Below are 17,499 nucleotides of genomic sequence, written 5' to 3' on the forward strand. Positions count from 1 at the left end.
CATAGTAAAAAACCTATATTCATTATGCCTCTAATAATATGTGGTGATGGACAAAATATATGGCCCAAGTCCAGTTCTACCTTAATCTGTGATGATGTTAGACACTTTCTCAAATAGCCATTTGAATATATATGCACTACAATAATCTTAAATCTCGTACAGAAATTTAAAAAATTTAAACATCTTTTGCTACAATATTATTATTAGCTAGTACTGTTTTCGATCAACATTTCATTATCATCAACTTCCAATTAATTTCAACCAAAATTTATTTTGAATCAAAGGGAACAAATGGAACAAGTTACAAATGACTAAAGTTGTTCTTCAAACCATGAGGTGCCAATCAGTCCTAAGGAATTGGTGTGACCCAAATTGGTGGGGGCTAAAACAAATACAAAGAACATCAGAAAAGAAGATATGAAAATCACCAGCAAATTATTAAATTGAACTCAATATACAGTCAAATCTGACAAGATAATCACATATAAAAACCCTAATGTAAGAGAAAATGATGGAATGTTCATGGAAATACCCACATAAATAATAACTGGGAAGCCTCGGATTCTTGGTAGTTGTGGACGCCGGAAATGGAGATGCGGATTGCAGCTGCATGCCGGAAGATGATGATGTACACGTTTAATCTGCGTGAAGATGATGTTGGTGGTACCTAGGCCGATGTCAGACTGGGGAAGTCGCACAAAATGAGAAATGGGTCTCGATAAAATGAAAGAGTCCCCATTTATATTTTTGTTCCTTTCCTTTTTTTTTTTTTTTTTTAAATATAATTACATGTGGCATGACACGTCAAGCGAGATGGGCGAGCGGTGGCTGTAGAAGAACTCTAACATAAATGCCCTCAACTTTTGGTTGTGGTGTTGGGTCAGACATTGCCAAGTATTTTTTGCATTTCTACCGAGATTACCCTTGGATATATAGTTTTGGATAATCTAAGGCTTGGCTTTTAGGAATTTTCTTTTCCTCAGTGGTTACGTATTCTTTGTGCGCTTTACTAATGTAATTGGCTAAAATAATTATTTTATTTAAAAAAAGTTATGCAACTAATCATATTAGTGGAGTACGCAAAAAATATACAAAAGTGACTACAAAAATCTGACGTAAGCCGGAATCCAATGCAATCAGCCAGTAGAAAAAGTCCCTCGCCTCTCTTGAAAGCTATCGATGACTCAAAGTATTCTATATTTACACCCCTCAGTCTTTAACCAACACTATGCTACGTGGATAGCCGATAGCCTCTCACATGAGATAACTACTTTGACATATCAACATGGCAACCATATTTAATTCCTGATAACCCCTCAAAAACTCACAGACTACGGTACCCCAAGACCATTTTTAAACCAATTCGCAACCTTCAATAAATATGATTCAATCTCCACTCCCTCAAAATCAGCTTTACACATAAGAGCATGCAAGCTGCCCTCCAATAGTGACCTAAAAACCCCGCAAATGTTAGTCCCACCACCAAAGTATGCACAAAAAGCTGCCATAAAACATATATCCACGTTCGCTTCTAATTATTTGAACATGCCCTCCCCATTTCTACCTTTGCTATCATGAGCCTTTTGAAACCACATCATGAGGACCATCCTTTCAAACAAAATTAGCAAAGTCTCCATTACAAAGCACATAATCTAGAGATTCAATGAATGGAGTACTGACACATCAATCGCATTTAGATGCCAAGGAGATTTGACATCTTTGGATGTTTTCATCCAAAGGCACTTTCATTAGAAAACTAGCGTCTTCCAAGTATTATTTATAACAATATACAATCTTCTGAATGAGATAGACAATATGCATTCAATGATACAATTGTGTTGAGGTGCACTTTAAGAAACGAAGTGAATTAATTTGACTAACACTTCCCTAATACTGCTATTTATTGCTTCAGACCATCAATGTCATTCTCAAAGACCAATGGCTAATCACCAATAAATGAATAGATTTCTAAGTACCGTATTATATATTTACCTGCCTTCCTTTTCCTTTCTTGAACATTTTCTTCCTTTCCAAGCAGCTATATGATGTATCTGTATTTCTGACTCAGAAATTTCCGTGCATTAAATTGAAGTAAAGAAACAAACCGGTTCCACAAATGCACATACTGCAAATGCTTGATGCTAATCAAGGGCAGCCTTATTCCTGCGGCCACATATTGGTTTTGGTAAGCCGTCAAAAATTGGCCTGGTGATGGCTGCAGCTGATAGAGCTTGCAAGTCTGTTTTTAAGCTCCACTTAGAAGTTGGCCAAGCAGAGGTTGAGGTGTTAGTTTCCTGGTCTTTCAGGCTTGATGTGCTTGATGATTTACGTACTGCAGCTAGCCCATCAGCTATAAGGGAATCTCCCAGCACCACTGGAATAGAATTCAACCATCCTGACTCTGAATCAACTAATGTTGTTCGGCTTGCTGATTTGGGCCTCATTGCTAAACCTTTACCCGTAGAAACTGAGAAGCCGCTGCTCCCACCACTGTTTTCTCCATTCAACAACCTTTCTGGTGTTCCAGCTCTGGTATCAACCTCAGGTTTTGAACGCCTTCGGACATACTTTTCATCAGATTTCTCACCGTCCCCATCTCCAGGGTCAGCACAAGGCACATGCTCAGTCACCACACCATTCTCAGGCAAGTAACCATTATCTGAGTTTCTGGAGTTATGACAGCAATTTGAAGGTGTATCAGAAATTGGTGAGGCTTTGGGCAGCAGCCCATCATCAAAGAATTCTGACCTTTCGGTTTTGTAGACTGCCATCTCTGTTCCTTCAGCTGCACCCTTGAAATATGGAGATTTCAGATTATAGTAATTCTGTAATGTGCTCATGGCTGGAGACACCCTCTTTTGAGGTGCTTTCACTCTTAAGGACTGTAATGATCCCAGCATGTTAGATTGTCCCAGGCACGGGGGTGCTTTTCTGGAGCTGTGTTCTCTGCATTACAAGTTAATTGTCATGAGTTTTTGCAAACCTACCGTAGATATCAATCACAGACTGAGTTACACCAAAGTCTACACCTCAGAAGTTGTTTAAAAATTGCAGAATATAAACGTATCATATTTATCTTTTCGTACAAAATGTCAAATCCTAACATACAACCTGGGTTAATGTATTCAGGCACAAAAATTTCTTTTATGCTAGCCATAAAGGTGCTATCAATGTGCTCTGAAAGAAATGCAAAAGGTAATGATGCAGCTATAACATAATGGAAAAATCAGTGCATTTGAAAAGAGAATAAAATGAATGGTGAGAGAGGTTTAGCTCCACTAATTGTTGATAGTGTAACAAGTGTTAATTAATTATCTTTTTTGATATAGTATATCTAGGGGTGAAAACTGATCATATCAGCGCGGTTTTTGACCAAAACTGACGCCACCGATGGAGGGAATTTGCATGCAAGAACTGACTGGACTGACTGATGGGGGAGGAGAAATACCGGCCGTACCGAATCCGGCGGTTCTCGGTCGGTTCTCAATCTCCCTAGCGGCGAGGTTCATCTGAGAGAGTAGAGAGAGGAAGTGTTGCAGTCTGAGAGAGGAAAGAGAGAATCAGAGAAGTCAGATAAGAAGAGGAGAGGGGAAGAAGACAAGCTCAAATCCAAAAGACGGCATCGTTTCACTTATATATATATTTTTAATATGTTACGTATAAAATGACGCCGGCGTCGTTTCACTTATTTATTTATTTATTTTTGTATACGTTAGGTCTAAAACGACGCCGTTTCACTTAAATTTAAGTGGAACAACGTCGTTTTAACTACGATATATATAAAAAAATATATAGATTTATTTAATCAGCCGGTTCAGCAGTTTGAACTAGGACCAAACTGGCCGACGTTGGTTTTAAGGAATTTCTACCGCCGACCAATCGGTTCTCTGCCGGTTCTATGCTCCGGCAGTCAGTCTGTGTCAGTGCCGGCCGGTTTCGTCGGTTGTTGTACAGCCCTAAGTATATCCATGTGGTAATTATACCATATATGAAAATGAAAATGAAACTGAAACTGAAGCACTGAATACAAGGATAAATGTGTATATATAGTCAAAATCTAACTAATAATGGTACTGCTATTGTGAAGCAACTCAACTCACAAATGAGCCAGTGAATTAACTATCTAGCCTAAACAGGGAGACCTTTGTTTTCTGGTCTGACACAGCAGCCCTATACCATAGGCATCTATTCCATTTCAGTGGCAGAAATACCAGTAAAATGACAGATTTAAAAGTTCTTGCTCAGGGAATTACGAATCAAGAGTAAATGAACTGAAAATATTTTCTAAATTAGTGCACGTATGCACCATAGAGCAGGTGATGCCCGCAAAGGTGAGAACATCAACTAGCATATATAGTACTGAAATACCTGCACTGGCACTAGAAATAATCAGAGTACTCCGTCAGCCAACTTCCACAATTTTAGAAAGTTGGATACAACATTCCAGCTAGTATACAAGATAAGAAATCTCAATTCAGTCTCCAAAAATGGGTCCTGCTTGCTCCCATAACGTTTGGATGGAACAAGAGTTTGCATCTCTAAGATGATATGACAATAGGTGGAACAAGCCAAACAATGGCACATGGAGCTGCTTGAGAGAAATAAAGCTGGTGTTGCATTGGAAGACCGTTCAAATGGCCTTTTACATCACTCAAACAGTAGAAAAATGGGTTCAAACAAAATGTATCCAAGGAAAAGCATGGGAAGCATTGTTAAACTGATGTTCAAACAGAATGCTTCGTGGAAAGGGAGTGAAACTATAGTTTGAACGGAACCTACTAAGGGGTGTAACAAGTCGATTTTTAGTGAGTAGGGTGGCATCAAACCTTGGTAATTTAAATTTAAATCGAGCACAAGTCAAGATTGAGCTTACCATCAAGTTACATTTGATGTTTATGAACAACTCATTTATTATTCGGGCGAGTTCGAGCTTATTCACAAGCTACTTAATTTTACCAAAATAAATTATTTGTATTACGTCTTGAACTTTATCTATAAATTTTGACAAGCAAATTTTGAGTTTTTGTAAATATCCCTATATAGTTTATGTACGTATATTCATAAGGATTCAAGCAACACACATGGTATTAAGAACACGATTTCATCTTATCTTTTTAAATACATAAGATATTTTCATTATAAAGTTAAGGATAATACTAGAAAATAAGTGTACATGAGTTGGGCTGAGCTTTACACGAATTGTACCTTTTAATAATCGATCACGAATGGTTCATTTATTTCAAGCCAAACTCGAGTTTGACCGAGTTGATCTCGAGCTGCTTGTGAGAAGTCTTGTTCATTTACAGCCTTTGAACCCAGATAGTGTGCCTTGTTTGATGTAGCATTGGAATAGGCTTCCCATGTGCATACTAATCCAAAGCATTGCAGTTTAGTTATGTTTCCTTCATTATTTTCAAGGGCATATTCGTAAACTTGGTTTTAGGAGCCTAGGGTTTTGAGATTGTAAGCACATAGTGAGATCTCCAACATTATTCCCAAAAACAAAAAGCAAATTGAGATTTGTTTCCATCATTCTTTTATCTCCTGGTGGATTCAAGGAACAAGGAAAAAGAAAGTACTCCTTTCTTTCTACCTTATGCGGAGTCAATTGGAATCCAAATTCACAACATTGATAATGTCTTGAAGTTAATGCTCTAGAAGATCACCCTAATGAAATTAAACTTTGAAGTGGCATGCTCACTAACTGCAACAGCATATACAGCTGTAGATGTAGATTTTTTTTTATCGGTAAATAATATTTTATTGATTAGAAGAATAGACAAAAGCCCAAGTACACAGGTCATATACAAGAGCAACGCCTATGAGTGATGTTCTAGTGATACAAGAGCAAATTTCAGACAAACCTCCTTATGAAATTGAAGAACAAACAGTGGCCCGTTTTACCAGATGACATTTGAACACATCATTCATCCCTCCCCATAGGAAATCCCACTGTACTTTCTCCATATGGTAAGCCACCTTCAATGGAAGCGGAAATAAAGCGAGGAAATAAGTTGGTAAATTGGAGAGGGTCCTTTTGATGAGTGTGACTCTGCCACCTTTGGATAAGTACATCTGCTTCCAACTAGCAAGTTTCCGCTCCATCTTTTCTAGGACATCATCTCACATAGGCATCGATTTGTAATGAGCACCCAACGGGAGGCCAAGATATTTCATGGATAAATGAGATATTTTACATCCTAGGATGGAAGCCATACTATCCACCTTATACTTGCCCCACCAAAACTACGTTTGATTTGTGCAAGTTCACATTCAATCCAGAAACAACTTCGAAGCATAGGAGGAGAGCCCTCAATGCAAGGATATGATCATGGCTGGCCTCACAAAATAACAGGGTATCGTTGGAAAATAAGATATGAGATATATTGAGAAAGCTAGTATTTGCCTCCCCCACTGAGAAGTTGGATATAAAACCACCCTCCACAACACCGGAGATCATTTTGCTAAATGCTTCCATTATGAAAAAAATAGTAATGGAGATAAATGCTTCCATTACAAAAATAAATAGTAATGGAGATAAGGGATACCCCTGTCTCAATCCCCGTGAGCACCATTTCACCCCGAAACCGCATTTCTCGAGCAATAGAGTAAGAAGCTCCAATTGCTCGATCACAAGCCTTTTCTATATTTAGTTTGCAAAGAAGCCCTAGCTCTCCCGACTTCAGTCTATTTCTCGAGCAATAGAGTAAGAAGCTCCAATTGCTCGATCACAAGCCTTTTCTATATTTAGTTTGCAAAGAAGCCCTAGCTCTCCCGACTTCAGTCTACTATCCAAGCATTTGTTGGCAATAAGCACCGATTGAGTACTTGCCTCCCATTCACAAAGGCATTTTGGGGCTTTGATATTACTTTCTCTAACACCATGCTTAACCTGTTCACAAAGACTTTTGAGATGATTTTGCACATCCCACTCACCAAGCTAATGGGGCAATAATCTTTAACTTCAACTGCACCCAATTTTTCTGAAATGAGAGCAATGAAGGTTGCATCGAGGCTATTTTCAAACCTTCCATTTTCATGGAATTCTTGAAAGACCCCCATGATATCACCCTTGATCACTTCCCAATAAGACTGAAAGAACGCCATCGTGAAGCTATTTCAGACCTGGAGCTTTATCACCCACCAATCTTTTTAACACTTTTCGGACCTCCATTTCTTCAGAAGGCCTCTCAAGCCATCCTTTTTCTTGTGAGTCGATAGTATCAAAGGTAAGTTTGTCTAATCTCGGTCGCCAAGAAAATTGTTCCGAAAGCAAATTCTCATAGTAGTTGACAATGTGATCCATGACCTCGGGTTGGTTAGAGATAGTCACCCTATCCACCAACAACGTATCTATGGCATTGTTCCTCCTTTGTGAGTTAGCCACCTGATGAAAGCATTTGGTACATTTTTTTTTATTGGCACCGGGTGTCTAGGAACAGTGTCCCGACTAATCCCGATAGTGCACAGGCCCTTGGCAATGAGTTTTCAACAAGTGCACCTCAGGTAATTCAAGGAGAAATTTGGTACATTTATCCCCTCCTTCAACCATAGGGCTCTCAAGTTTTGTCTCCAAGATATCTCTTCCACGAGAGAGACCCTCTCAAGTTCTACAGACATAAAGTTTTGTGAGCCCTTTCCACTTCTACCATTTCCCTTACCTCCAATATGTTCTCCAGTCCCTTAAGTTCCTCTAAGAGTAGCCTCTTCTGGCCTTCCACATTACCAAACACCTATTCATTCCAACTCTTCATGTCTTTTTTCAGTGCCTTCAATTTACATGCCAAATATAACTTGGAGTTCCTTGGAATTGATAGGAAGTCCACCATCATTTGACTCGGTCAATAAAGCCCTCTGATTTCAACCACATGTTCTCAAATTTGACGTACCTTGGACCTCCGTTTATTCCTCCACAATCAATAAGGATGGGAAAGTGGTCTGAACATAGTCCGGGAAGTCACTTTTGAATGAGATTCGGATAATGAGTTTCCCAATTAGAGGAGACCAAGAATCTATCGATCCTTGACCAAGAAGGATGTTCACGGTTGCTCGACCAAGTCAAGGAGCCACTACAAGAGGAATATCTAATAGATCTTGATTAGAAATGAAATTGGAAAAGTCTAAAAATGTTGAATTGTAGTTGGAACCACAAGATCTTTCACTCAGTAAAAGAGTGACATTAAAATCACCACCAGTACACCAAAGTATATCCCAGATGGTACATAGCCCGGCCAACCCATCCCATAATAGTCTTCTTGCTTGATCTATATTAGGACAATAAACACCTGCGAAGGCCTATTGGAAGCCATCCTCAACATTCTTAAACGACCAAGCCACCATGAAATTCTCCATGCCATCCTCCATCTTTTCTACCACCCATTTGTCTCGCATCACTAGAATGACCCCTGAGGTTCCATTGGAGGGTAGATAGTGCCAACCCACCTAATTACATGCCCATAAACTCCTAATGATGCTTAAAGAGATAAAATCCAATTTCGCTTCTTGTAAACATTTAATGTCACCTCATCACTTGTGAAGTTGATTTCTGATTGCGAGACGCTTCTCCTTCTCATTTAGCCCCCTTACATTCCAAAAAATGGTTTTTGGCTTCATTGTTCAACCTCCCTTGCCCTCCCCTTTGCTCTCCCACGATTCAAACTCTTTTCGCTTGCCCCATCATTAACTGTCCAGTTAAGCCATTCTAGCTCCCTAGCTCTTTTCTTATCTGAGTTGATCTCACCAAATGGGCTAGCTATAGATGTAGAAATTTTGTCATCTTCAAATTCAATTTAAAGATCAGGCTATTCCTAACATGGTTAAGCATGGTGATGGATGGGTTTAGCCTTACAATCAGCCCTCTTGCAATGATCTCAAGGACTAAAGGGCAATAATATATGCAGCATCCCTTTCATATGCACAAGAAGAGGATTTTGAAATTTCCTCTAAAGAATTAGAAGAAGTAAAAGATTAAGAAGAAGTGGTATTATGGCTGAAGAAGTTGTTTACCTTAAAACGATCTTGAAGAAAGCAAAGGTCAGAAAGCTGATGGGTTGTCTTCAGAGCCTGAACCACAACCCTCATGTGATAACCTTGTAGAGGAATATTATTTGCCATAACATCAGGAAACTAATTAAAAATTGGGATTTCATCCAATGCTCGAGAAAAGATTTAAACAAGTTGACAACAACCGACATACATGTGCAGATTAGATTGCCCAACAGAGTTTGATAAAATTCCTGAAGGACCAATTATAACGAAGATTCACTTAAAAAAAAGTTCAATATTTATCCAAACGAGAAAAAAATGATACTTGATTCTATTTGGGAAGAATTTATCAAGCATTATTATTTTGTCAAGTTTCTAGAAATACTTGGCTTACATTTAGCCAATATTTGGGAGAAGATAATGGTGCATTAAGATTGTTGCATGTAGTCTGTCAACTATTGTTTATGTCGCAAATTGAAGAATAATTCTCAAGCCCATGTGGGTAAAAGTATAAGCGCTTACTGGCATTCTAAGCTACAAGACTATCTCTTAACTTTTGCGAGACGACGAAAAAATAAGTGCGGTAGGTGTTACATGGGATTCTTTCTTTTTTTTATAAGTAAAAATATTGTATATATCAAAAGGAGAAACCAAGTACACTGAATGTATACAAGAAAACACCTTGCCCAAAATGACCCAACAAGCCCCTAATGACCCAAAAAGCCCATAAAAAAACCAACCCAAAGTACATCAGACCCGACCCCAATCCTAGTTTCCCGTAGAACTAAAACTCTACCCGAACACCAACCCCAACACCTTGATACCTATCTTCACAATACCCTCCCTTTAGACTTCCCTCTAATTGAACTATCACCCTTAGCATCGTAGTTGATTGTCGAAAAGAGACGTTGTAACTCCCTGCTTTTCTTGAAGCTTGATTTGGTTTCAAGTGTGCGGCTTGCCTCGATCGTAGTAATTAGTTCGTTAAATTTGTCTTCAGATCCTCCATGTGAAATTCCCAAGAACTGTTGAATCTCGTTAACTTTAGGCAGAATTCAATTCGCTATTGGAGGAAGAGAGACCAGGGGAGCCACAATGTCCCCATCAACCTGCACTCCCGACTCTAGACAATCCTCTACACAAGGCACCAACGCCAAGCCCATTGGTTCTCCAGTAACTCTATTGGTTCTCTCCAATGGTATCGGGGTCCCCATTGGAGATTCTGGAGTGACAACAAGTCCCTTCACCTCTGGGATGATAGCGGATCCTACATCTCCTTCAGACCTCGGCAGTACACCTTTTTTCTTCAACTCTAACGAAGGAGCCATAGTTTCTTCCGGGACCAAGGGTGTAATACCGACTATCGATCTATCCTATGTAACACAAGGCAAATGACGTTCCATTACTGATGTCTCTACGCCAATACCCGATGTAGACCCCACTTCAAATAACCCAGATTTCCTTTTGACCCGCCATACTCTCCTAGATCTGGTTATAGGGACAGGGCCGAATCCGATCTTCCGTTTTCCTTTTTCTAAGTTTAAAGGATTCGGGCCTATCATGTTTCTTACCACCCTGTTGCCTCCAGCTGAAAGCCGATCTATTTTCGTAGACATGAAAGTTATCGCTGTCTTCAACTCAACAAGTTGGGTTTCCATCTCCTTTAGAGACTTGTGCATCTCGAGAAGCTGGTCTTGAGGTGTGATTGGCAGACCCCCCACACTCTGAACCCCCGAAGCATGTCCCGTCTTTAGAGCTGCCGCATAGGATTGCCTCGCCACCGAGGATGTACTTGGGTCTTTCTCCAAGTTCTCCCTCCCTACCACACCACCTTGTCCTTCCAAGCCGTCACTCCCTCTCTTACCGAAGGAAAAATGATGCAGCACCTCCCCCATCCTTCTTCAACCACTGCCCCCCTCTTCAGGAATGAAAATAAAATTCCTCCTCCCCCCACCACCATACTCCTCCACCGCTATATAACGTCCACGAGCATTCGAGCAGCAATGTGCTGTGAAACTACGTCGACCTTCCCGGACAGTGGAGAAAAAATCTTGTTTCTTATCCTTAGTACACGCTTCTATGGCCTTGGTTAGCCACTGCACTGTTGTCGAACCCAAAACCAACTTAGATATCACCCTTCGACTCCTTTCAGTAATGGCCAACATGCTTCCCTCCTTTATCAATGTAAAGGATTTAGATTCTATGGCCAACTCCATAGAAGAACCCATACTGACCCACTCCCCTTCTTCAACAACCATTCATCATCTCAGAAAGGACAACTTGAGGATGGACCCGACAACATAGAATCTAATAGATTAAAGAAGATTAGCATCAACTTGAGGATGAGTTTTTATTCAAGTGGATGGACCCGACAAAGGACAAATCAAACAATAATACAAAGGGCCACCTAAGAGAAATAAAGTTAGGAAGGGCTAGTGTTAGAAGACCAATCAAATGGCATTCATTTTCAAAAGGTAGACAAATGGGGTCAGACAAAATGCATCATGAAAAAGGTTTGAAAAGCATTGACCAAATAGTTAGAAAGCATGCATTATGGGAAGGGAAGAGCATGAAATCATCATTAGAAAGGAAGCTGAACAATGTATCCGTTTGAAGTAGTATTCGGATAGGCCTCAAACACGTATACTAATTCCAAGTGGCAGCTAGGGCATTGTTACTTTTGTTTAATTATTTTCAAGGGTTTATCACTAATTCCTTCTTTTGGGAGCCTAGGATTTGGAGACCATAAATATGTAATTTTAGAGAGAGCCTCTGTATCACTCCACATAATTCTAATAAAGTTGAGTTCTGTTTCCATCACTTCTTCTCTCCTTCTGGACTCAAGAAACTCTAGGAAGGAGGTGTTCTTCTTCTCACTTTCCAATTTCTGCTACATCAGACATTAAGAAGTTCAGTTGTAATTTACTAAAGCATATACATATTATTGATTGGGAAAATAATGAATAGAAGCCGCGTGCCGGGGTTGGGGGGAGAAAGAAAGAAAGAAAGAAAGGGAATACGAATAAAATTGATGCAAAATGTCTACTTGTGAAGCTTTTCTAAAAAGTTCCGAGCAACTAAAACTTAAGAGTGTAATTTGCTATTTTTTATCAGGTTGCTACTTTGCCATCAAAGCCGATAATAAGGAAAGGGGAAAAAAGGAAAAAAAAAAGAAAAAAGAAAAACCATTTATGGACATATAAAACTAGCTAAAGGTAGAACATATTGCAATTTCTAAAGGACTAAGACGTTAATGTAAAGTTTTACAAATCTCACAAATATCTAATGCCTGTTACACACTCTATTTGGGGTTTGTCAACATGATCATTGTGATGGTAGAGCACCATGTCTTCATCATGTTTCCCAAATGTCATGAATGTGATAAATGCATAATTTTAAATTTACCAGATTAACACAAACATCTTATATACATATAAATATATATATATATATATATATATATATATATCAAGCTTGCAATACTTAACCTCCTTGCAGTTCATCCTAGGGGTGAATGTCATGGAGGCTGAAATAGTGATACAATCATGCAACATAAAGGGGCTCATAAATCAAATAGAGAGCAGAAACAAGTCTCAACTTAAATCATATGTCAGCCAATTCTCCGTTGTAATCTATGAAGTCTTTTGTTTAAATAACCTCCTAATTTTTTGTCCCTAATGCAATGCACACAATACTTAAGTTAGATCTACAAAGCAAACACAATTATATCATCAGAATGGGAGTGGCCTTCGATCAGTCCAAAATGCAGTATTAGCATGCTATAGAGTAGCAACAGGACTGTGCCTTCTGACCTTCCATAATATCTCATTAATAGAAGAGTTTAATGATCTCTATGACCTAATTTGTGCAATGAAAAGGGACAAAAGGCACTTGAATTTTGATATTCATGAAGATCACTAAGTAGAAGGCATTTGATGATGGAAAAGAACAAAGGGGTAGAAATTTAACTCTGAGACACATGCAATAAGCAATATTAATATGATTATTTTGAACTTGGCTTTATAAGAAGATGCATGTTTACAAAGAACAACAACTCCTTGCCTCCAATGTTTGCAATATATCACAATGTAATGACCCAAGAAAAACCCAAACTACGTTCGGGTCTAAACTACAAAAGGACTAGTCAATGTTACAACTAAAATCCCTTAGAGTCATTATAAAGGGTCAAAACTTCTCACTCCCAAGCAATATGTTCTAACATATAAAGTCATTTTTCTGTAAATAGCACTAGAATATTCTAGAAATAGGCTATTAGCTGTATTGATTTTATTCTTCTGTTTTGGTTGTAACAAAATTGATTCATTCTGTATCTGTATAAATACACAACACCTCTAATATGAATATATGATGGAATTCATGAACACCTCATCTGCTAACATGGTATCAGAGCTGCTCGATAAGCAGTCTCTCGATCCATGGCCACGCCTCTCAATTCCTCCATTCCTCAGCCTTCCTCATCTCCTATCTCTTCCTTCTCTTATATAGTCACTCTTAAGCTTACCACTGAAAATTACTTGCTATGGAAAGTGCAAATATCAGCTTACCTTAGAGGCCAAGATCTTTATTGCTATGTTGATGGCACCTTGCCCTGTCCAGAAAGATTCCCGAATGAAATTCCTAAAATCAATCCTGATTTCACATCTTGGGTAAGAACAAACCAATTGGTTCTCAATGTTTTGTTCTCTTCCCTTTTGGATTCAATAGTTGTTCATGTACTATCTGCTACTACCTCACACTCTCTATGACAGTCCCTTATCTCTATGTTTACATCCCATTCTCAGGCCAAGGAATTTCAACTTAGATTCCAATTAACAAACCTTTCTCGTGGAGATCAAACTATCAAAGAATACTTTGGAAAAGGCAGGTCTCTTGTCGATAACCTAGTTGCCACGGGAAATCCATTACCAGATAAAGAATTGGTTACCTATATGCTTACAGGCCTAGGTTCCCTCTGAGTCCTTTGTGACTTCTATCACTACACGATCTGACCCCATTTCTTCTCAAGAGCTATACCAGATGCTTCTCATCCATAAAAACAGACTTGCACATTCTTCCTCTTCCAAACAAACAATTGAGCCCTCAGCACATTTTACCTCCCAGTGTTCAGGAGGTTGAGCTCAAAGGGGTAGATCGATCTTTTTTTTGTGGAAGACAGGGTCGTGGTCGAGGAAATTATTCGAACCGTGGTGGTCGATATTCCTCTAATTTCTCTGGGAACCAACAACAAACACCTGGTGGTGGACCTCGTACTATATGCTAACAATATGGAATCCAATTCACCATCTTTCTGCATTCAATTTGGGGTATTACAGTCTTTCCCCCTTAAATCTCTGACATCCTCGTCGGACCATTCCATTGGTTGCAAAACTCAAGTCCTACACTTCTGGTCGGCATGAACTCTGATGCCATTTGTAACAACCAAAGGAAAGTTCAAGTAACATTAAGTCTTAAAACCTAGTCAATGATACAATTTAAGTCTTTCAGAATCACCCTAAAGGGTAAGAATTTCTCTCTCCCAAGCAATGCGAGATCCCATTCACTACCTTCCTATACTTAGTCTGAGGTATTACCACTTTAATGTCGTCTATGCAATAACCTTCACATATCTTAATACCTATATGTATAATGCAAATCTTCTAGGGAAACCAAAAAGAGAAAAGTAAATTTGGAGATTTTGGATACTACAAGAGTGTCTTGTCATACCATTTCTTGTGGTAGGTAAGAATGTGTTGTTGTAAAACAAAGACACGCTAAGTAAAATGATGAGTAACTGATAAACTGGGAAGAAGAGGCCTATATAACATAGCATTGTATAACATTCGACACCATACATGCTAAGAAAAAATCTAAGTAATGCCTTGTAGACTGCAAGCCAAAGATGACGACGGACAGCTAGACCCTTAACTCAAAAAGATTATATGCAGAAATAAATTATATCAATACCCTGGAGAAGTAGACCCATTTGACACAAGGGGAGATGGTGGATGTCTTCCTGGTAATGGTATTTGCAATGTCTTCAAAGCAAACATTTGAAAATCTGTGGCCAGGCCATTAATCCTTTTAATGTCAGCTACCTAATTCAATATGAAATTTCCATTAGATGAAAGAAAAGATCATATCTGATTATCAGCTCAAAAAGTGACACTTCATGCATTTTGGTAGATGAGACATTTAATTTAGGTAAACTTATTTGCACATTTAATAGAAGCAATTATCACCAAGCAATCTAATTCATCTGTTCTACAGACACTGATTCATCTCAAACAGTTTCCAGCATCATTATGTTTGTAACTCAAAATTACGCAAACACATCAATTTAAATATGTTGCATGCACAATATCTTCTTTTTTTACCTCATATTTAAATAGCATGCATTATACAGAAACAACGGTTATTCGTCATTGTAGGAGAATGTGGGCAAACCAGAACGGTGTAAATATATTATACTTTAAACAGATGGTGTAAATTTTTTCTAAACGGATGGTGTACATTCAACAGTCAGTGCAACAAAAATAAGCCTTTGTCCAAAATACTTGGAACAGTCCAGTATGTCATTCATCATGGTTGTATTGCTTCAGTAATGTTCATCTCCAACAGATAGCTACCCTATTCTTTTTTATTTTGATTGGCTCCAGGTGTGCAAGGAACAACGTCCCGACTAATGCTAGGGGTGCACAGGCCCTTGGCAAAGAGTTTCCCGAAGGTGCATCTCGGGTAATTCAAGGGGAAAGTCCCCCAGTCCGATGACCCCTAAAAATTGTTTGCACCTAAGGGGATTTGAACCTTAGACCTAGGGGGAACATACCCCTAAGCCTGAGAACTTTACCACTTGGGCCAACCCCTAGGGGTTTAGCTACCCTATTCTATGGTGCATGAAACAGGGCAGGCCGATTTCAAATTGGAGCAGAAAAATTTAAGGACTCCAGTTGCTGTTTTCGTGCTGCAGAAGAAAGCAACAGCATGGAAAGGGGAGCATTCACCACAGAATAGTCAAAGAAGGGGCACATGTGGAGAGAAATGAGCAAGCTCTCAATTAGTTGTAGGAGCTTGTCTAAGAGTCAGTTTTTATCTATCGTTTATTAATCTATTTTATTGGTACCGGGTGTCTGAGAACAAAGTCCTGACTAAATGGTAAGATTTATCTATCATTTATTTGATGAATTATTATTATATTTTCAAGCCAGTGTATTGAGCACACTATCCACATTACTTAAATGGTAAGATTTGATTTGTAAGATTCAAATTTTAAAATTTATCTTCCAAATCAAATTATGTCATCTAAGCACTTTATTATGTGAGCTCTATACACCGGCTTGAGAATAAAATTTTTCTCATTTGATTCCTTTAGTTGCAACGATGGAGTAGTTAGAGAGAAACATTTAAGGAAATGGTGCGGTGGAATTAGAGGTGCTCTGTTAGTGGTGAAATTGTGTTTGTTACTTATCCTTAAAGTCTTGTATTAATCTGTTCATGATCAATGACAACGAGTATGAGAAACTAATCCAAAAAGCCTAATACGTATGCTGGTCTTATTTCCTTCAAATTTCCTGCTTGTTAGATCCACATTAAGGGTCAACCGGAGTTTTGGGCAAATGAAGCGATTCCTTACCGATTGCATTAAAACTTGAGCAGCACTATTGATCTCGCAAGTTCCAAAACACAAAACTTGACTGCAAAACTACTGGTTTAACCTATATGATTCAAAACTTGGCTTAATTTTCTACAAATATACATTCCCCTACCATTAAAGGCGGAAAAACATAGTGGGTACGCATTTGTATGCAAAATATGAGGGCGATTGAAATGAAATGGGAATATTCAAAAGAAGCATGACCTGAAATCATACTTGAAATAATGAAAAAAGGGAGTTCAGAGTACCTCAACACCGTACTTGATGGCTACACCGGCGAGGGTGTCCAATTTGGATACTTGGTGCTCTATATAGTTCGCCCCATTTCCTCCTCCACTGCCATTACCATTACCATTCGACGGAGACATATCCTCCAATTCCCTTGCTCTTCTTTTACTTCTTATTCTTCTTCGTCTTAAACCCCCACCGACAACCCTTGCAATGAATGATCTATCACCCTGACCCCATTTCCAGCTCGATCCAAATATTTGTAAAGACAAGAACGAGTGCTCAGTTGCCAATGATGGAGACTTTTTTTTGTAATATTATTTTTTAAGAGGAGGAAATAATTTACCCAAAGAAATAAAATAAACAAATATTTGAAAATAACAAGCGCAATTGGCATTTTTTTTTTAAATCATTAAAATAATAATATTATTATTTTTAATATTATTATTTTTAATATTATTATTATTTAAAAATTTTAAATTTTAAATTATTTACAACCGGCGTGCGGAACTATTGTGTAACCATTATGCCAGCATCTGTCAGAAACTAAAACAAAATTGAAAAATCTACTCAAAACCGATTGAAACTCATTGTTCGAGTCCAAAATTCAACCAAAAAAAAACTCTGGAACACAC

The 17,499-nt window shown here is 38.5% G+C and overlaps 1 protein-coding gene across 1 annotated transcript; it reads right to left on the bottom strand.

Annotated features, from left to right (window-relative positions):
* Window positions 1–1,693: 1,693 nt before the first annotated feature.
* Window positions 1,694–17,159, bottom strand: LOC109012221. The gene is made up of 4 exons (XM_018993754.2): window positions 16,885–17,159; window positions 14,950–15,080; window positions 2,749–2,946; window positions 1,694–2,667 (listed from the first exon to the last, which is right to left on the bottom strand). Exons 1-4 carry the CDS (start codon window positions 17,002–17,004, stop codon window positions 2,142–2,144), a joined length of 975 nt encoding a protein of 324 aa, XP_018849299.1. The 5' UTR covers window positions 17,005–17,159; the 3' UTR covers window positions 1,694–2,141.
* Window positions 17,160–17,499: the final 340 nt, after the last annotated feature.

Source organism: Juglans regia, chromosome 15 (assembly GCF_001411555.2).
Source record: "Juglans regia cultivar Chandler chromosome 15, Walnut 2.0, whole genome shotgun sequence".
NCBI classification, from domain to species: domain Eukaryota; kingdom Viridiplantae; phylum Streptophyta; class Magnoliopsida; order Fagales; family Juglandaceae; genus Juglans; species Juglans regia.